The 20,653-nt window shown below is 34.9% G+C and overlaps 4 protein-coding genes across 18 annotated transcripts; 1 reads left to right on the top strand and 3 right to left on the bottom strand.

Annotated features, from left to right (window-relative positions):
* Positions 1-48: 48 nt before the first annotated feature.
* LOC107226852 (zinc finger protein 622) lies at positions 49-3,417 on the top strand. Of its 4 annotated transcripts, none has more exons than XM_046738467.1 (3): positions 50-223; positions 676-794; positions 1,763-3,417. In XM_046738467.1, exon 3 carries the CDS (start codon positions 1,794-1,796, stop codon positions 2,931-2,933), a length of 1,140 nt encoding a protein of 379 aa, XP_046594423.1. In that variant the 5' UTR covers positions 50-223; positions 676-794; positions 1,763-1,793; the 3' UTR covers positions 2,934-3,417. The 4 variants fall into 4 exon arrangements, with proteins under 4 accessions (XP_015523299.1, XP_046594423.1, XP_046594425.1 ...); XM_046738468.1 differs by lacking the exon at positions 50-223 and adding an exon at positions 297-602; XM_015667813.2 differs by lacking the exon at positions 676-794 and having other exon boundaries at positions 49-223.
* On the bottom strand, positions 3,407-9,383 carry LOC107226845 (arylalkylamine N-acetyltransferase 1). 8 transcript variants are annotated; one of them, XM_046738473.1, is made up of 4 exons: positions 9,087-9,380; positions 7,292-7,561; positions 4,982-5,039; positions 4,382-4,539 (listed from the first exon to the last, which is right to left on the bottom strand). In XM_046738473.1, the coding sequence occupies exons 1-4, from the start codon at positions 9,369-9,371 to the stop codon at positions 4,523-4,525; spliced, it is 630 nt and encodes a 209-aa protein (XP_046594429.1). In that variant the 5' UTR covers positions 9,372-9,380; the 3' UTR covers positions 4,382-4,522. The 8 variants fall into 8 exon arrangements, 7 of the variants coding, with proteins under 7 accessions (XP_046594428.1, XP_015523285.2, XP_046594432.1 ...); XM_046738475.1 differs by having other exon boundaries at positions 4,422-4,544; XR_006904088.1 differs by lacking the exon at positions 4,382-4,539 and adding an exon at positions 5,963-6,357 and having other exon boundaries at positions 5,002-5,039; positions 9,087-9,383.
* Positions 9,384-12,237: 2,854 nt separating this feature from the next.
* On the bottom strand, positions 12,238-17,695 carry LOC107226863 (MAPK regulated corepressor interacting protein 2). Of its 5 annotated transcripts, none has more exons than XM_046738968.1 (6): positions 17,250-17,695; positions 17,082-17,166; positions 16,181-16,302; positions 14,556-14,621; positions 13,801-13,872; positions 12,238-13,337 (listed from the first exon to the last, which is right to left on the bottom strand). In XM_046738968.1, the coding sequence occupies exons 1-6, from the start codon at positions 17,299-17,301 to the stop codon at positions 13,309-13,311; spliced, it is 426 nt and encodes a 141-aa protein (XP_046594924.1). In that variant the 5' UTR covers positions 17,302-17,695; the 3' UTR covers positions 12,238-13,308. The 5 variants fall into 5 exon arrangements, with proteins under 5 accessions (XP_046594924.1, XP_046594922.1, XP_046594925.1 ...); XM_046738966.1 differs by having other exon boundaries at positions 12,238-13,564; positions 17,250-17,689; XM_046738969.1 differs by having other exon boundaries at positions 13,801-13,854; positions 17,250-17,678.
* A 554-nt stretch (positions 17,696-18,249) lies between these two features.
* On the bottom strand, positions 18,250-20,097 carry LOC107226780 (mitochondrial chaperone BCS1). The gene has a single exon (XM_015667698.2). The coding sequence runs from the start codon at positions 19,868-19,870 to the stop codon at positions 18,593-18,595; it is 1,278 nt and encodes a 425-aa protein (XP_015523184.2). The 5' UTR covers positions 19,871-20,097; the 3' UTR covers positions 18,250-18,592.
* Between the last annotated feature and the right edge of the window lie 556 nt (positions 20,098-20,653).

Raw genomic sequence — 20,653 nt, 5'->3', positions numbered from 1 at the left:
CCTAGATCCCCGCGATCGCAGCTCCGTCTCTCTCGTTTTCCATTTGATTGGTCGGGTACTCTTCGTAACAGCCATTCAAATACTAAAGTGAGGGAGCTGAAGTACTGTGGGGACATAAATCTCGTTTTCTTGCCAATTCGGCTGTAGTTTTCGCAAGTTCACCGCACTGGATTTAGCTATCTCCAGTAGTATATATTATCGAGGAAAAATATTCAACTGATTTGTAAGTCACCTACACGAAGTTACGAAATCTTTTTAGCAATTCTTAGTTCTTACTCTCTTTAAACACCAGAAAACTGATTCAAGCGAGCTGCCAAAATTTATCTAAAAATGATAATCTTGCATATTTTTAAGCTGACAAGTGCTTCAAAAAATGCTTAGGTCGAAAACAATCACCGATTGATAAACTTATTCCAAGTTGTTGGCAGCTTCATTTCATTCCGTAACTGCCGCAACTGCCATGTGAGCGTATGACGCTCTAACCTCTACTTGTTTTCAAGGCTACGTTCGATTATATTCGATTATAAAATTTTCACGTGCTCCGAGTAACGCTAAGGCGCTCTGCGGCAAACTTTTGACCAATCGTGATCGCTGTATATCAAGTAAACCGCCTGATAATTATCTGCTAACTGACTCAAAAGCCATAATTGAACGAGCTTTTATTCTGCTTTTTAGTAGGCTAGCACAAGTCACCACAAGCCCAAAGAGGATCGTACATGTGCAAGTGTAGCAGCGTGACGGATTTGTTAGTAATTGTTCCAGTATCCGTCGCAAAAATAAACAACACTATTCTGGTAATAATCTTAGCGATTGAAATTTTTCAATTTTCATAGGCATGATCCATTTCTAACACCCGATTTTAAAACTAAATGAGTCACCTGATGAAATCACAACCTAACCTAATTTATGCCTGACTGTACGAAGATGATAAGTAATTTTAATTTGAAAGCTAATTTTTGACATCACTCCATTTCAATAATTGGATGCTAAAACCTGTTCAATTGTGGACGTCATATTATTACACGATTTGATATTTCATTTGTCTTTTTGTTATTCAGCAATCATGTTTTGCATGCTAACAGACCCTTTATAAATTTTATTCATTATTTATGCTCGGGGTAGTCAATACTGTCCTGGTTTCAGCGGTGAATTGTAGTTTATTCAGTACTTGACTGCTTTTCAAAATCAATCTGGAAATATATATCACCCAACTTTTAGAATTTTTAAGAAATTGATCATATGTCTGTACACATTTTGCTCATTAATTAAGTGACTTAAGTTTAAGTACAGTTCAAGGCATTTGACATCATCTGTTAGTAATCTAAAGGCTGTTATAAAATTTGTTCACCCTTTTGTTATCCATCATACTTCGATATTTTTTCCATTCCAAAATAATCACAATAAAGAAATGGACTTTACGATACGGCAATGTCCATTACAAAAAGAATCTACATAGGAAACATTCCAGACAATGTAGACACGGTAAATCTTTGCTTGTCTGTAATTTGCTAGGAAAAACTTTGAGTGCTGTGTACATTCATTCCATACTGCTAATAGTCGCAGCAAAGGTTTCAATCCGGTAACGCCGGGTTACTATAAAAAGAATTTGATGGCTTGTGGTGCATATAGGTAAAAACAAGTAGATATTCTGTTAGAAACAAAGGAATCAAGTGTTCATGCAAGTCTGTTTGAAATCTTGCTGTCAGTATATCGCTGTACATGTGAATAAATATTAGATCAATTCGATTCTTCTCGATTTCAGAAAGCAACTGTGCTGAGGAAATATAGACATTATGAATACGCCATACACATGCATTACCTGTCGTGTGGCATTCAGGGATCTTGATATTCAAAGGCAGCATTATAAGTCCGATTGGCACAGGTATAACTTGAAACGAAAAGTTGCAGAATTGCCGCCAGTAACATCAGATGAGTTTCAGAGGAGGGTGATTGCACAGCGTGGAAAAGAGGAACAATCTTACAACTGCAAAGCCTGCAGAAAAAGTTTTAACACAAAAAATCAGTATGAGAATCATTTGACATCAAAAAAACACAAAGAAAAAGCATTGTCTTTCCATGATGAGGACATTCTTGAAACCACAACATTAGAAGCATCAAAAAATGCCGAAAATTTGTCGAAAAAGAATAACAGTCGACTACATTCTCGTTTTAAAAATCCCCCTGAAACCCTCGAAGACATGGAAATTGATTCAGAAATTGAGTCCATAGATTCGGATGAATGGATTGAAGACACTGAAAATCCGGTTGAAAATAATAACTGTATTTTCTGCAGCCACCACAGCAGGTCCTTTGTCCGTAATCTTAAACACATGACTGAGGCTCATTCTTTCTTCTTACCTGATCCCGAATACTGCACGAACCCCAGAGGGTTGTTGATATATCTTGGTGAGAAAGTTTATGCAGGTTATATGTGCCTTTGGTGCAACAACTCTGGTAAAGCGTTCCAAAGTGCAGACGCAGCTAGAACTCACATGCTTGACAAAGGACACTGCAAGATGCTCCACGAAGGCGAAGCTCTGATAGAGTACGCAGACTTCTATGACTACTCTTCTAGTTATCCTGATGAAGGGTACGATAATCCAGATGAAGAGGTCGAAATTTCAGAGATTGATGATACCGATTATCAATTGGTCCTCCCATCTGGAGCCACGATTGGACATAGATCTCTAATGCGGTATTATAAGCAGAGTTTGGATCCAAATAGAGCACTAGCTCTGCCAAAAAGAGATAAATTACGAGCAGTTTTAACACAGTACAGAGCTCTGGGGTGGACTGATACGCAGAAGGAAGCTGTGATCAAAAAAGCTAGGGATATAAAATACATGCAAAAAGTTCAAGCTAGATACTCGACACAGCTACAATTTAAAGCGAATAAATTACAGAAACATTTCCGGCAACAAGTCAATTTTTAGGTGTTAATTATTATGTTCCTGATTACAGGAATTATATATCAATAACAGTTACGGGAATTGTTATCAAAAATGGTAACTTTTTCTTCACCTCACTTTCGTAAAAAAATTAACACCCCTTCTTATTCAAACTACTTGAATTTTCTTCCGAACGTTTTCGTTTCTCCACGCAACTGTCAACGATCATCTTAGTATCTTTCATTTAAAATTAACCATATTAAAAGATGTTGAAATACTTGTTATAAAGTTTAATTCAGACGTTAGCGAAAACATTTGTAAATTAAGGACGAACGTTGCGATTCTAAATATATTTCATTACATTGAGTGTTTGTTTAGAACAACATTCATATTCTATTTACCGAAGTTGAATTATTGTGTCGACCTGTAGAACATTTCAAAGTTCCTGTGAAATCATTGTAACATGCATTCTTGGATGCACATGGAGTTGAGGAAATAAACGAATGATGTGACATGGATTATAGTAAAATTGAGGATTTATTCTGTTGACACTCTTAAAAAATAACATGTATATGTAATATCATTTGTATCAGTTTTTGTTGTTCTTTCTTTTCGAATACTTCTGAACAACGAAAATATTATTCAATCATATTTATACTTTAGTAACATCATCCCGCAGGTATGTGGACCCGTTTCTGAACAATAAATTTTATGAGGTAAATCTGTGCTACAAACTCTCTAAAAAAATATCAATACAATACGATAGCCTGTTGGCGGCAGGTTCAATATTTTTGCAATCTCAATCGTGAGCTTCCGTTCTTTTGGTATTTTACCAACGCCCTATATTACTTGCAGTGAAATTTTTGAATTCCGCTAGAACTTATTTATGTATATAATGGCACCAATGTACTCAGGTGACAAATTATTTACTTTAGACTTCCATCAGTGTGTAGCATCATTGTTACATATTTAAAAAAACGTCAACACTTATTTAACGTTAGTCTTTTTTGCTATACTTCACGACAAGTCATGCAACAATTTTCTTTTCTTTTTTCTAAACATGTTTGTAACAGTATAATTGTGTAATACACACAAACATATTTGTATATATATATGTATATGTACTTTCAAAACATTCATGGTATACCATCGATTAACGAAAGTTCCTTTAAAACACAGTCACATGAACAATATCTATACATGTATATAATATATGGTAAATGGTATTTTCGTATTTAACAATAATAGAAATTCCAGATTAACTTTTCATTTCTGTCAGTATTTTGTTTCACGTATTTATACGATTAAATATAAGAAAGCTTTTATTGTCACGTTCAAAAAAACGAAACGTATACATATATGTATACATGAATACCATATCTACCTATATGTATAGTATATACGTTCATTTTTAAACATATATCATTTCATCTTTTGTGCGTTGGTCTGAATACAATATGTATAATCATGTACGCTTATTCCAAAATTTTTACCATCAACTTTAAAGCTTCGTGTGGTGGTGGCGGTCTAATATTTTCATCTACTTCGCTGTACGGAATTTCTGCCACAGTTTTAAATCCAAAATTTTCACAGATTTTCTGGGAGTATACACCAGTCGCGTCAGCTTTGAATACCTATAAAAAGAGTCGTACTGCTCTAAAATATTAATATAAATTATCTTCGACAAATTCCTTTTTCAATTTAACGTATCAAATTTGTACGTGGAAAGTTTGATATAAATTTAAGTAAACCAAATTGAAAATAGGTGTGACAATACGAAAACCATTATATTTTATATTTTATATTTTGATAATGTGCAACACAATTATCGCAGATGCATTATGTATACATATAAATCAAAATGTACTGATATTTCTTTTATTTAAAGAGTGGAAACTATTATAATGTATAAACTGAAAGTATGATGAATTTCCGGTTGCAGAAGAAATGGCAAAGATCATTCAAAAATGTTTACCACGGTAGATTTTATGATAATATACAATAATAGTGATAGCGATAATCTGCATAGTTGCATGGTTACTGTCTGTAAACGGTAAAGGGTCGAACGAAAAACATGAAAATTTAATATTTACATATTGTGGCGTGGATAGAAAACAAAACCATCCATGCAAACGAACGGAACTTCGCATGCTGAAAAACAGAAACATAGAAATTAATGAACTATTTGCTGCACAGCTTAGGATTACTCATCTTTAATTTAAACACATATCATCTGTTTCAATTTTTGAGAAGCCAAATATGCCAGCTCTACCTATGAAAAATTGTGGATAAAATCGTATGGCACAGTTAATATGGCATTCTCAAGTAAGAGACCCATGTTTCGGCATCTCACGAAATAGGTATTTTTAATTTTAAAAAACCTCTTTCGTCATATTATTTGCTGTATATTGATTCCATGTGCAAAAACTAAAACCTCACTGCTTGCACTCAGCTGTCTGTAGTTTCGTATTTACACAATTGAGGTAAAAAAATCCGCTGATATCCACTTAATGGCTCCACGTAACTTACGATTCGATACGCTCTTACGTTCGTTCTTAATAGACTGTGATATTTTAGTTGCCTAGTGATATTGCCAAATTAAAAATGCAAACTTAATTCTACACAGATAATACCCCAAGTAGCAAATTCGAAAATGTCAGGTGACTTAAATATTTAAAAAGTGTTTGGGAAGCGAGGTAGTAGAAAGAACAGGACCAACATGCTCTGATAAAATTCTCAGTAAACTAAAATATTTTCTAGAAGACATCGAAATTGAGTTTTCAGTGGTTTTTTCTCGTTAACAAATGCCTGTACCGTGAAACACCGAAACACGGGTTTCCTCATTTTAGTTCAAGAGATTATACACGAGTATAATAGCTAGGGCTCTTACGCGGCACACTACATATCTATTGTAGAAATCTTCAAACGTATGACCGGTGCTTAAAAAAGGGTTGCACGAAAAATGACTCCTGAACGTACCAATTCAAACTTCCATAAACAGTGTAAGGGTATTGGAATTTAAAAATGAAAAAATCCGCGTACATCCGGTACAGTTCAGTACGCGTTATACGCACCATCAGTGATGTACTCGCGATGTGATAGAATGGTGTTCAGTTTTAATACGGTTACCAATTCAGCTTTAAGGCCTGTGCAGTGCCTATATCCACACGGAACACTCTATCTATTAGAGGTCCATATCCATAGTGGATCTCTAATAGAGAGATCTCTACAGAAATCCTCTGTACGATTAGATTAAAGCCGGTGATAGATATCCATTTGATGTTTACGAATATCCATGCATGTAAGTCGAGGTTCTACGTACAACCACCAGGTGGCGAACGGTTGCTCTCTCTCTCGCCACAAAAGAGAGCTCCAAACTATATAACCCCTCAGCAATTCTGCTCTCTGTTTGGATGTTGATTTTAAATTTTGTGCGGTGTCTACTTCGTACTTGGTCGTTTGTGAGTGCCTAGTTCATATTGTGTAATTGTAAGCTTTGGACTATCTCTCTGGGGCAGAAAAAAATGTGCACGTGACAGTGTTAAATATTCTTCATGATACGTCCATTAGAGGTAAGTGTTCCGTGTTGATATCGGCAGTTTCCACGTCAAACTAACGAAACAAATGAACGGATTTGGAAGTTTTTAGATTTCGTATTATTCAAAGGGGAGCAGCGCCCAATGGAATTTTCACGTTCGGCATTTTCCAATAAAACTAAATGTAAATGCGCATCAAACTACTTGCTTTCGAGTCTTTGGTTACGCGTGTTTTGATCTTTGATATGTTTTATACAACAATTATGGATGCTAAGCATCCTAAAAAAATCGATGCGACAGCCTAACATATTGTTCAAAAGAAATGAAAGGGAGGAGTCTTAAAAAACAAAATTTCGATCATGGCCTGAAAACAAGTAGTCTGACGCACGTTTAGTTCTATTGAAAAATACCGGACTTAGAAATTTCACCGGGTGCTCTCCTCAAGTGAGTCAAATTTTTTCTTCGCAAAGTACACGTGGAAAGAAAAGAGATGTATACTCTTATTTATTATTGTCAAATCAAACGGCGGATTCACTTTTCGCAAAAATGGATTACTTTTTAATTTGAAAAAACATATCATTCTTAACGAAGAAAAATACATGTCTTCTCTTTTTCCGTATAATTTGCATAACGAAAGTTTCAAACGATTTAACAAACACGAGATAAATTCTTGTCCGATTTGACGTGGAATCGTTCATACCCGAAATTTTTTATTGCTGTGTTTGTTTGCCTTGAATGAAATAATAATGCGAGTACATACGGAGATGAAAAACTGGTTCTCGAATTACAAATAATCGTGATGAAAACAAAGGGATATAATTAATCGAGTGAGCAGCTGTACGGATTTAAGATTTCCGAATTAGGTACCTTAAATCCGGCTTGCTTCGCTGTTTCCATACTATCAGTCATCAAGGTAGATGCCAAGCCTCTACCTCTGAAGTTTTCGTCGACACTTAAAATTCGACATTCAAAAAGCTCTTCGGTATTGTAGGTTGAAAATAAATCAACCTTCTCATTTACACCGTAAAGTAACGTAAAAATTGCTTTGAATTTTTCGTCGGCCGTTTCCAGAAGACGCGATTCCGCCTTCTCTCGTTCACTTTTCTTTACCGTACCATTCAGAGCAACTCCTGCGATCTAAAAACACTCAGATTAATACCTAACAATAAGAGTAAACGATATCCTTAGGCACAAGCACATGTACAAACCGTAAGTATACGAATGAATTATTCGAAGTGAATACTCGTAAATGTTAATTACGACTTTTTAAAATGCCTAGCGCGAAATAACGTACGAGGTAATCATGCACAAATTTTACTTGTGCTACAAAAAAATGTATGTTCCACAACTTCCCCGGTGAATCATCTAGTAATATTAACACTAAATCAATATGGTCGCCGTTAATACAATTGCAAATTTATTTCAACGATATAAGTTTATATGGTAGATTCCAACACGCCATGGTTATCTGAAGCTACATCACGCCGGAAGATATATTCGCAAGAACAGTTTAGTTTTGATTTTACTTTTGACGCCGCAACGAGTTTCTAAACACTGGGAACTCAAACGGCGATATTTTTTCACACACCTGTGTACATGTATGCTTGCCAATATTTCACTCTTTATAATTGAAGTACGAGATTCTTTAATACAATAATAGTAGCTGATTGTGAGTTAGTATATCGATCTTTCCGCATGAAATCGACAAGTCAAAAACCCTCCCAATCTCAATTTTGTTCGGCGATTTTTTGCATGGTAGTATTTCCTCTGGAACACTCTCCTGATTCTCCCAGATCTTTTTTAGAACAATTTCCGATTTATGGCTTTTTTCGAGTTAAAAATTACACCCTTACCGATTGTTTTAAAAACGACAATCATTTTCCAACAAAGTTGATAGTGTTAACATTTTTTCGTTCAAATTTTGGTGTTTTTTTTTTTTGTTCAATACTACATTAACGGAAGTGCCACACAATAAAATATTAATATGTAGGTATATACAATAATAAAATTTATTTAACGAGAGAATCTATGTGACAAGAGAAAATAAAAGATGAATCAACTTGAAAAATTTTCAATTACTATTATTTATGCTTTTTATTCATTCTCATATATTTCTCGCATCAATGCGATATTGAAGTTAAAAAAAAAAAAAAAAAATTTAAATATAACGGAAAAACGTCGATTGGAAATGTTTCTCCTGGATCGTAGAATTTTTGTGAATATTTCCAAGACAGTAGACAAGGGCATAATTATGAACTTGAGAAAATTGATAACTCGTGGCGCAAACGGTTCGAAAAGGAAATCCGAAAGAATCAGGATAGAGTGTTTCAGAGGGAGTTCTAACTAGTACCGTACAATAATCGCCGATCAAAACTGACATGGTGAGGGTTTTCGGTTTGTCGATTTCACGTGGAAAGTCCCTTACATACTGCCAAAGCGAGACTAGTTGACCATTTTTCAACTGGCTTCAACATATATAATCAACGGATGAAGAATTACATTCGCGAATACATGGAAGCTAAACACATACCTGTATAGTTTAACTTTACAATTTTGTCCGTTTATTATCGTAATGCGAAAATGATCAAATTACTAACGTTCACCGTGTATTGAATGTATTGAACAAATTATGGGAATACATTTCAAGTAAATAATGATTTACCACCCCTGAATCGGTGACAGCCATCCGCGAGAAACCCTGCTGGAGGGTAGCCAAACTGTGTCGCTCCAGGGCTGCGTGAGGTTCACCACGTTTGCAAAGTTTCACTGCCTTGTTGAGAGGCTCGTCAGAGAAGAAATTTTTTCTCAGGTGGACGATCACGTCAGAAAATCTATCTTCCTGGATCGACACTACTTTCAGGTCGGAGGCCATGTTATGGAATGGGCAGGAATATCCAGACGCACGCGTCTTCGACGAGAGGCGAGGGTCGAGAGAACAAGGGTGCATAAAGGCTGGGTCTCTGTCTATATATCGATTGACCCAGTTCAACCAATTTTACTCTATGGGATCATTATTTCATTATTCTGATATACAGAGCCTCAGAATCTTGACTGAGAGCTGTCAGCTCTACCCGCTAAATTGACAAGACCTATCTTATCATGCGCTACAAAATTTACGCTTGCAGGCAGGAATCATTCATACATCGGGTAAAATCAAGTGCAAAATATTATAATATTCTTGCAGTATACAACAAGTATAAAATATGAATGTACTGATTAGAAATTTAAACACAATCCAATCCACACGTAATTCGGATACCTATAAAATATATGCGAATGAAATATTTTTTATAGTATAAGTTTTATGCGCATGCCAATTAAAAGCATGCGATCGAAGCCAGAAGAGAGGCATAGGATCACATCACATTTTCAATCCAAAACGATCACGTACTCAAATTCTTTGCTCATTTATAATTAGTCAAATCAATAATATCCATTTCGCTGTCCGCAAAATCGAGCTTGTTCAGGTAAAACAAACGAAAATGAAATTTTGAAAATCACAAATTGCCGCCCGCTAATTTACTAATAATCCAGGGTGAAATGGAAAAAATAAGAATGATAATTTATGTGGATCTTTTGTTAACGTTTTCGCGGATAGCAGCCAAGATTTCCAAAAAAAAAAAATATAAGCTCTGATAAAGGGAATTTTTTAATATGTTATTGGTAAAATGGATTTCGGTTCATTTTAAAAATCTCGAACTGAATGCTCATTTAAGATCTAAAACAGATTACAAGGAAGTTTCAAACCATTGAGAAACCTGTAAGAAAAATGGATGGACAAAATTTCTTTTTTTCGAAAAAAATTGTTTTACCTTAACTTAAAAACTCACACAACCAAATGACATCATCAAGCCGATCATATAGGCAGAAAAATTTATAACCAAGTAGATAATAAGATGATAATACAGACAGTAACGAAATTCAGAAGCAATAAAAGAATGGATACTGAAAAATCAGTAAATACTTTGAAAAAATTTCCAACTCGGAAGCAACATGACCATAGAAAAACGACACAAAGTTAGTAACGATGAAGTAAAAAAAGCTTACAGTCGAATGAGTATCCACCTTGCGTCTTTTTTGTTCGTAAAATCATTCCTATTAGAAGTAAAGAGACTTGATAGCATGGACATCAACCTCTACTTTGTTCCAATAAGAAAGAGAATCATGTGCGTGAAATTCAACTTTATTAAAGTTTATAGTAAATGAAATATCCATTTTAAGACCGAAAGGTGCAGAAAATTAGTAAAACTCTCACTTTTCAAACAACAATTTTTTATTTATTTATTTTTTTTTTATAACGATCCAATTCAAAAATTTTAACCAGGGTTTTGACACAATAGTCTGTAAGAAAATAAATGCCATCGCCATGTTTTACGAAAGAATAGTACTTCTTTGGGGTTACGAAATTAAAAAATGAAGTGTCGAAAAAGCTAATGAAAATGTTACGAAAAATTATTTTTTCAGTGTCAACAATTTCTTCGCGGTAACTCGGTAACGGTGTGGTCAGAAAATATTCCTAAGGCGGATATTAATTTCTTTATTCATGTGCTGTTATTTGTGTTTAACGGTAATCAGGTACTTAACAATTTTTCATAGAATGAATATGGGTACGTCCAATGCTTTTCGACCGCAGCCTGCGGGCTTGGGTCAGCGGTTCGGCTGCTGATTTTTTTAAAGAAAGTAGGTTATAAAAAAAGACGATTCTCCAAATTTGAGCTTAATGTATAAGAAAATCTGGTGGCTATAGAAATTTTTGAAGTTTTTAATAATTCAATTTTTTAGTTATTTTCACGATTTTTTCATGGGAGCTCTATGGAACTTAAAGACTCGAATCAAACGGCATTCCCCTTCTCTGACCATGTATTTTTGAGAAAAAAATAGTGTTTTACTCCAAAGCAAAATCGAGTTTAATTAGGACCCTTTTCATGAACTACTATTTTAGCAAAATTTCGCATAACTTTGAAACGCTGCCAAGTCAAGAATTTTCCATGTAGACGGCCAATCGACGGCTCAAATTTTTTGTCTAGGTATACTTTATCACAACCTACACGAATTATTATTAATTACCACGTTCTTTTTTTATATACGGCCTCGCAAAACCAACTGATTTCTGAAAAATCGCTGTTTTCAGATAGCTGTAACTTTTTTCTATCAACTCGAAATCGCTTGAAATTTTCAGGGAATATACTTCATTCTATCCCCAAACAACGCTGAAAATTTCAGCTAAGAGTCGAAGTTGTTAACGAGCTGTGAATTTTCAAAATGTTCCAGTTTCCCACATAATATTTCATATTTCATGGCATCGTTTTGTAGTAACAGGCCACAGGTGCAATATAGTTTTTATCTGGTAAACAGTTGGATGTAGGTCGTCCTTATCCCGTATCCTGTACTAGAATTACCTAGAATGGCAGAACTATCAAATCCGCTCCTGAACATACGAAGATCATCCGCTGGAGTCCTGGATCAATATTTTCGTTTTTCGGCAAACTCGAGATTTTCGGGTACCCGAAATTTTTGGGTAATCCGAACTTTCTGAGTACTTGAAATTTCCGTGTATCCGACCTGAAAGTAGTCCATTTTACCCGTCCCGATCCGACCCGAAGAATTTCAGTACCCGCACGCCCCTAATACTTACAATTAGATGCAAAGCGTTGGGGAAAAGGCAATACCTAAATCATTCATCGAAAATTTTAGTTTTTAGTCTACGTATGGAAGAGTGTGATTCAATATTTCATTATCACTTTGCCTTGAACAGAAATAAATGGGGGAGATATGACTTAAGTAGACCAGAATGAAACAACGAAAACACAGGGTAAAATATAAAGATATATATATTTTATATACATATACATATATATATATATCTTTTAATAACAAATTCAGCAGCGTAGGCCAAATTTTCTCACTACATGTCGACTACAAAATTGCAATTTGCAATTTTAATACAGTGCGAATAAATTAATGGCATAAAGAAATGTGTACCTCATAAACTCGACAATAACCCACAACTACTCATGTAATGTTTATGATAATCGAGCTACCATTAATTTTTTCACGCTGTACAAATATTTTATAAATTTATAACAATCTTAATAGTATCAGTCTACAAAGTTATACTAGTACTTAAAATAGTTAAATGATACAAGTGTTGTAACAATCAATGATATCATTTTCAAACATTCGCTTAGCGGACACCTTATAGATACGTGTCAATTTGTATCGTGTTTATACACATATACATAATACACGTATAGATAGATTCACATCATAGTTCAATCCATAACTCAATAATTCTCTTTTTTACTCATGAGACATTCACTCTTTAAAATAACAATAATATTATTTATTGTCTACCTGACATTGCATTTTGTATGTATCTCTATAACAAATTAAGCTGTGTTTAAGAGCATGAGAATTTAAAAAATTCAGCAGTGTACCAATGATGAGGATACTACGATATCAATCGAATAGCGTGTGTTATAATAATTCTCTTGCTATAGAATTCAGCACAGAAATCTGAGACAGCATATTAAACAATAACAAACAAAACTATGAAAGTTGGCGTATTTTTGTCCAACATTAAATGACATCTACAGTTACTAACAATTAATAGAAGTTCAGCAGATAACATTTTAATATACAACAAATTTATAAAGCACCTGTTATTTACAAATTGCTGTGTAAAAAATGGCACTGTGTAAAAATTGTCGCGGGTACATTCAGTTACCTTTCAACTACCTATAAACATAATTAAAAATTAATATTTATAAAATGTTAAAGACCTCCTTATATGTAAGAAAGTCTTGACTAATTTTAACCAATAATCTCTTGCAACAAAAATCTATCAGTTATTGTTGGAGAATATTGGTAAAATGATAATTCTTCTACGTTGGGTATTCGCTTGAATCAAGAACTGCAATTACAAGATATTCATACTAAATTTAATTTTGTGCGCTCTCTTCAATATTCATCAATTTTAAATTCAATATGAAACCAACTGATTTGATCGTCGTGTCATTCGTTCACATTGTTATTGAAGCCACTTTTAAACATAAGATGATTTAATATCTTAAAGTGACTTGGTGATATTGTGAAAAAGCCGCTTTCCCCACCAAGACTCCAAATCGAATGGTTTGAAGTCTGAAATTGTACGATCAAAATTTTCAATTAATTCATGACTTGAACTATTTAACAATTTTCAGAAGTAATTTACACATACACGAAACTTTAATTTCTCACAACGTGCTTTGAGATATCTAATATGAAATCATGTACCAAAACTTTTGTAATATTGAACCTAGATTCATTGCACGTCCTTCTAAAACAACTATTTACGTAAAGCCGAGATTAAATAAAAAATGTGAAATCATCTTTACCCTGTAAGACTACGTTAGGTTCTCCATCGTTGTAATATACTATCGCCCCAGGGCCTGTAATGAAATTGTGGCCAACGATCAATCTTTTGTTGCTTTACTTGCTCTATAATGACTAAATCACCTAATTTCTATTTGTTTTAATCAATTCAATGCAGGGAAAAAGTGGCTTGATACCAAGCAAATATTACCTCAGACAGCGTTTAGTTATTATTTCGGATTTGCAAATTGTATCTATTAGTTGAATTAAAATATTGTATGGAGATAGATATAAAAAAAAAAAAACAGCAATCGGAATTCAAATAAAATATAAGTGAGTAGCATTCGTCAGACATACAGAGTAATTAATGGCGAACATCAATTATAGGTAGGTTGATTTCTTGCTAAATAAAAAAAAAAAAAAAAAAAATTCCTTTTCAAAAAGTTGAAAGCACGAGTAGTTTTCAAGCTGCCGTTCACTAATCGTAGGGGAGTTTTAGAACCTTTACCCACATACGTGCTTGCTGATAGGTTCACGGGGCTAACAAAGTTCTAAAAGATGCCTTCCATTGGTGAAAGGCAATAACTTTGAAAGCTTATATCGTGAGATTTGATTGTGCCTTGAAATTTTAGAAACAAAACTTTTTTTATATTCTATTGCAAAAAATCGACTTATCCAAGAATTGACAGTCGACGTTGATGATCAGGTATGTGACTGCAAGCAATCTATCAATGAGAATAAAAATCAAAATTATGGCCAGTGATTTTCGATTACTTACTGCATGGCTCAGGACATTCAGAACCATCTGAGGACTCGCTATTCTGTGTGCTAACTTGGCTCCACGCTGAAATGAGATTAAATGATATAGTTAGATCAGCTATAGATTGAATAACTTTAATTTGAATGATTCCAAGCAATATGAACACTTATTTAAAAAAATTATATTAAAAGACATATATGGATTAATAAATGTAATAATTCCTAACATACTGTAAGTATGTTTTCTCCTAAATGTTCGTGACGTTGTTTCAGAACAAGTATAAATATAGTTCTATTTGTCTCTTGGGCTCTGAAGCTGCAAATTGAAATTTTTCATAATTCATAGTTGAGCTGCAATGCTCGAAAATACCGCAACTGTTATAATTAGATATAACATTCACAAGAAAATTGAGTTCGATCATTGATTTTTTGTGATTTACTCGTTGTATGTGATGATGTATTATTTTCACAAAGATATACCACTGTATTTACTTATGAAAAAAAAAGAATTAGCTAAAAATGATATATTTCGTGATATATGAGCTGCCGAGAAAAAAAAAAATAAAAATTCATACCAAGTACTATCATAAATAAGTACTACAGACACTGTTTTTTTTTTCATATTAAATTCCCGAAATTAACAAGATTATTCTGAGAACAGTTTTTCGCTAATATTATCACAGAAGTCAAAGCAGTATAGATAAGTACATTTCAGATTCAGTACATGGAACAACAGACAACCATGCAGAGTGTAAGGTTACAGACCCCCCAGGCTGAAAACATAAGTGCCATGTGTAACACATATCCGAACTCGGTTGCAATGATGAATAGCTTTTTTTTAGAATTAGCCTCTCTATGGGAGTTATGAAGCTATCGAGACCAAGTTTTACATTATGCAACCAAATTGTTTAAGAAACGCATTAAATTAATAAGCAGTTTGCACGGCACGCAATCTTGCAGAAATATTTCTCCAATATTTCTATACTGCAATATACTGCAATGGCAGTCACAACGTTGCAGAAATATCGCAATACAATCAGTGTACTTGAAATTATGCATAAATAATCCAGTAGTATTATCATTACATTATTTTACTGTGTGTTGAATTGAGGATTCAAAACACCTTTCCTAGATACTGGTACACCAAACGCTACGTTGGAAAATACTATTATCATTATACTCATTTTTTTACTTACGTCTTACATTTAACTGAAAATGATTCAAGTATTCAGTACATTAGATAGGTAGCCTTTGTTTCATCCGATCTGCCTGGAACAATGGCTACTAAAGCAATGGATGAACAAAACAAATGAGATCTTATTCACAGGGCGGATACACAGCCCTTTCAAAAAGTAACGTACTGATACTTGAGACATATTTCATTAAATCATTACAGGAACATAGCAAGTATATTTAAAAGAACGGACATCAAAATGTTGCTCTGCGATGTCTAGAGCATTGTAGAAAAATCGAGTAGTATATCTAAAATATTACGATGTTGCCATGTTAGGTCTTTTAGTTTTCCCGCAACATTACGTGCTGTGTAGAAAGTAAAATGACGTTAACCATTTCTGTCCGTCAATTACAAATGTAAAAAAAAAAAAAAACTGAAGATTAAGAATAATGTTTAAAATCATTAATTACATTCGTAAACAAATTTAATAAGTTCCTCGTGCTGTGGAGTAATTGCCTCTTGATTCTGAAGGTGCCTTTGAGAGCTGAATTTTGATTTTCCATTGATGTGGAAGACAGGCTTTGGTACATGACTAAAAGAAAAAAATAACAGAGAAATTAGTGCTTGTTGGCGAAGGTTGCAGCATTTAAACCGATTTAATACATTCAATGATATAGAAAAATTAAAATATGGAATAAACGATAAATCATATCAAACTAAACTTGCGAAATATGCTAAGCAGTTGGAGTAATGTATTTATATATTCTCAATATATTCTCAATGTTAAAAAAAATACTTTGGAGCTGACTAAGGTTCGAAGTACATTTTATAATTTTTTCTAGTGTCATAACCATTGCAATTGCCCCATTATCTTTCACGAATAGCTGTTTTTCAATAATTCATAACAAAATGCGCTGATTTTAACCTTTAACATCATCTAGTATTCTTTGTTGTGATCAATACCATTATTATTATTATTATTCATTCATAAACCCTGATTTCATAAATTTGTCAAGACTCGTTGTTCACCTAGGAAATGACTTGTAAAGTCCGTGTCATCATGTTTTAATTAATTTGAACGAGCTAAAATCAACTTGTGATATTTTTCAATGAATTTCAAGTTGCCAAACGAATTTTAATGGTTAATACATTATGAATGGTGTGTGGCGTGTAAGGAACGGTATAAATACTCTACAGTTGCTATGGGAGATGGCTTGCAACTATTATCATTGCGTAATATTGCGTGGAACAAATAGGTGTAAGTGATTGTTGCGTCAATGGGGATTTAATAATCATCACTAAATTGACTCGTTACGTTATACCGATTGCCCAACAATAACTTTCGCTCGAATTATATATTAATATACTCACTTAGTCACATCGTGATTTTCATCGGGATCTGATTTTCTCGTAAGATCACGCAGCGTTTCTAGCCTCTCTAAGTTTTGACTAATTCCTGAAAGAATTAACTTGACATGTAAATTAATTCGTTTCTTTAATACTAACTGTCTATCCCGAGTCTTTAAAATCATTTTCTACCTCTTCGCGTCTTTGCTACGATTTTACTAGGCCCCTTCGAGACAGTGTACATGATTTTTTACGAAGAAAACTTACTCAATGCTTGGTGGTATGAAACTGAAAACACGAGACCATCTAGCAGAAGCCCGAACCGGGCTAAAAAGGCTAAAACCAGAAAGTATAAGTAGAGGGGAGACCGAACTCCACAGTACAGAAATGATTCGCATTTCGGAGACCAAGAGAGTAGTACCAGAACAGCCACTAGTAGTGCTAGTGTTCTTCGATGACTAGTCTGGATGATTTCCGTAGAGATGATACAGGTAGAGTGCAGACTAACCTAGGCAAGATGCAGACTAACCTAATTGTTAGTGGAAAGGTTCTGCGGATAGAGAGAGGGAGGAAGTCAAGGAAATTTCATAGATTACTGTAGAATTTAGCTATTAAATAACTGGGCCCAGGGGCATGAATTTTTGTTTAAAGCTGCCTTCTGATCTGTTTAGATGGCGCTTATCACAAAGCGAATAAGAATCAGCCTTTGGGGGGCGTTTCTGTAAGTTCGTCCGTTATGATAGGAGATAAACGCTTAAGACAGCTTCTTGATCGGTTAAAACAATGTTTTTCGCTTTTCCAAGTGAAGTTCAAGATACGAAATAGTGCTCTGTCTATTAGGTGGAAATGTCTTGGGCTTGAATTCTCAGTTCCTGCGGCCCTTGTTATAAGTCTGTGTCCGTCGGTAACGTTCGGTTTTAAATAGATTTACCCTTGATTTTCCACACATTAGAGGCCTTGAATCTATTCGAATCTATACCTTCGTCAGATGACCTGGCCACTGATATATAACTGCATGAAGTTGTGGCTCTATGAGTGAGTTGCCGTACGCTTGATCGCTCAATCAACTGCCAAGCATAGGCGATCCTCGTTGGGATACCTCTATCCAGTGTACTTATGTATCAGTAGACCATAAGTCTATGCAGTAGACCTGGCCGGCATTGCAAAACACAAATTAAATATTTACCGGCTATTCCTTTGAACATAATTTATCATTCCGTTTTCTCGTTACATGCCATAAGCAACGCCATAAGGCTGGTACACTTTAGTAAAAAAAATATGGTTACTCAGTGCCAGATCGTTACAAAGATTCCTAGTTGAGGAGAAAAATGTTAATTTTCAAATTTCTGAGGTCACAATGTTCAGAAAAATTTAAAGTATCTGTGTTATGTCCTCCTTTATAAACGCCAACTTACACTTCGAAATATCATTCAAACTAAATTTTTAATTAATTCAGGTTATAAGTCCATGCTTGGAATACTGTACATAACGTTACACTTCCTGTGACCTGTATTTATTGATACTAAGATATTATTTTATTGAAGTTCCCATATTTTCGATACATTGTTCACTACTTCCTCAGGGTTGTTCTTGTGAAACATAAAGAAACCCTGAATTTGTGCTGGACTCACGTTACGTTTATGAGCTATAACACTATTGGCAAACTCTTGAGCCAATGTATGTGTACATTTCTCGGAGAATTTGTAAAACCTCAGAAACATTTGTTCCACTTGATAGGCGCTGCACCAACCTATGTACTCTTTGAGATCAACTCTACCAGGTCTCACAAGGGCTGGATCTAATCTCTCGAGATAATTAGTGGTCATGAAGACTATCCTTGCTTCTGTAGAAGCAACGCCGTCCAGACAATTCAATAAACCGCTAAATGTCACTCGATTAAGCCCGTCATAAGCTGCCCTGATTTCTTTTGATTCTTCTCGGCTAATAAAAGCAGCATCTACATCCTCTAGAAGAATAATGGTTTGCTGAGGAGCAACGGCTAGCAAATGATTTAATCTGTCATCAGACAGACCTCTTTCTGATAAATTCAGCACACAGATGCCATGTTCCAGTTCACCAGCCAATGCAGTTATGTACGAAGATTTGCCACAGCCTGGCGGTCCATAAAGCAAATACCCTCTTCGGTAAGGAATCCCTCTTTCACTATACCATCCATGATTGTCTATAAATTCTTTGCAGTCGTTTAATATTCTCTCTCCAACTCCGGCATCCAACACCACGGAATTTAGGGGTCGTCTTTTCCTTGCATGTCCAAAGGGCCTCCATTCACTTCCCATTGCCGTGTACATTATTGTCTTTCCTTCGTGCTCCTTTAATGCCATTTGTCTAGCTTCCTCAAGGATATTAAAATATATGCTCTTGTCTCTCCCAAATGCTGTAAGTTGAACAGTTTCCCAAGGGATACCCATGTGCAAATCCAACGTTTGCTGTTCCCTCGTTCTCTCTACTTTTATCCAGTTACCGTTGTAACTGAAAAAGTGAGTACCGATACTTGGTATGAAATCATACTTGGTCTTGACATACCCAGTATCTTTTTCTTCAAAACTTGTCTCTACAGATAGATGCTGTGTTTTCCTAGCACCCTTATGAGTTAACCAGTGTAGAAGCCACTGGTAACTTTTATCGCGACAAGGTACCTCTAATGTGATCATATAATGCCGCCTGAAAAGGATCATTCCCACTTGCATTCCTTTTCTAAGCATAGCCGCACCAGCACCAAGTCCAAAAAGCCCGAAACCAGCTCCAAAATATGGATTGTCCGACAAAGTTTGAACATATTCAACAATCGTCATGTTCAAAGTTTAATAGTATATACAATGATATATACAATCCGTAATGAAAGCGTTTTCCCTAACGTACCTTTAACTTAGTTATTAAATATATTTACGTAAGACGCGAAATATTACGTCTTTTGTTTTGACTGCTTTATCCAGACTTTATCATTTTGTACACGAGTTAAAATAACTTGCAGGTTAAGATTTGAGTCTGGTGTGGCAGAATTGGGCAGAATGAACTAGACGCACGTGTGACGACCAGCGATAAGTACGATTCTGGTGGCCAATCAGAAATGCCTTATGTACGGAAGCCTAGTGGGGCATTTGTTACCGACGGTTGGGTATAGTATAGTAGATGTCCCCACGAGGCTTCGGTACGTTCTTCTAACGTCCATATTTTTTGATCAGACTTGTTTTTTATATTTTCTGAAATATCGAATAGATCAGAAATCTCCTTTTTGTCGTAAATGAAAACACAGAAGTTAAGTATTTATATATCTTTATATGCAATTCTCACTGACTACGTCTCCGTCGCCATCTGCGGTGTTCCCATTTTAAATCCGGTACTTATAATCCAGGATCTATAGTCGCATTTAACCTTGCGATACAGGGACGTAGACATCGCAGGAAAAATACTGATTATTGAATTGGTATTTTCCTAACTTGTCTCCCGGGAAGTATTAAATGAATCGGAAAAGTCACTTGTTAGGTGAAAATGGAAATGAAGAGGTTTACCGGATTCTACAATGTTCAAGACTCAAGTCAGCTAATACGTGACTTGATTTGCGGGGTCTTCCCCAA

The sequence above is a fragment of the Neodiprion lecontei genome, chromosome 4 (genome assembly GCF_021901455.1).
Source record: "Neodiprion lecontei isolate iyNeoLeco1 chromosome 4, iyNeoLeco1.1, whole genome shotgun sequence".
NCBI lineage: Eukaryota > Metazoa > Arthropoda > Insecta > Hymenoptera > Diprionidae > Neodiprion > Neodiprion lecontei.
This window is presented reverse-complemented; position numbering and strand designations above follow the sequence as displayed.

Bases quoted from the DNA above. Each gene is read 5' to 3' on its own strand.
- LOC107226845 (XM_046738471.1), bottom strand. From the start codon at position 9,371: ATGCACCCTTGTTCTCTCGACCCTCGCCTCTCGTCGAAGACGCGTGCG. The intron at 7,562-9,086 runs GTAAATCATTAT...GAGTGTTTTTAG, and splicing joins CTGTCACCGATTCAGGGGTG to ATCGCAGGAGTTGCTCTGAA. The intron at 6,358-7,291 runs GTACCTAATTCG...AATATGAACTAG, and splicing joins CGAAGCAAGCCGGATTTAAG to GCACTCACAAACGACCAAGT.
- LOC107226852 (XM_015667813.2), top strand. From the start codon at position 1,794: ATGAATACGCCATACACATGCATTACCTGTCGTGTGGCATTCAGGGAT.
- LOC107226863 (XM_046738966.1), bottom strand. From the start codon at position 17,301: ATGTACACTGTCTCGAAGGGGCCTAGTAAAATCGTAGCAAAGACGCGA. The intron at 16,303-17,081 runs GTGAGTATATTA...TTTTTCTTTTAG, and splicing joins GAAAATCACGATGTGACTAA to TCATGTACCAAAGCCTGTCT. The intron at 13,565-13,800 runs GTAAAGATGATT...GTACAATTTCAG, and splicing joins ACCTAACGTAGTCTTACAGG to ACTTCAAACCATTCGATTTG.
- LOC107226780 (XM_015667698.2), bottom strand. From the start codon at position 19,870: ATGACGATTGTTGAATATGTTCAAACTTTGTCGGACAATCCATATTTT.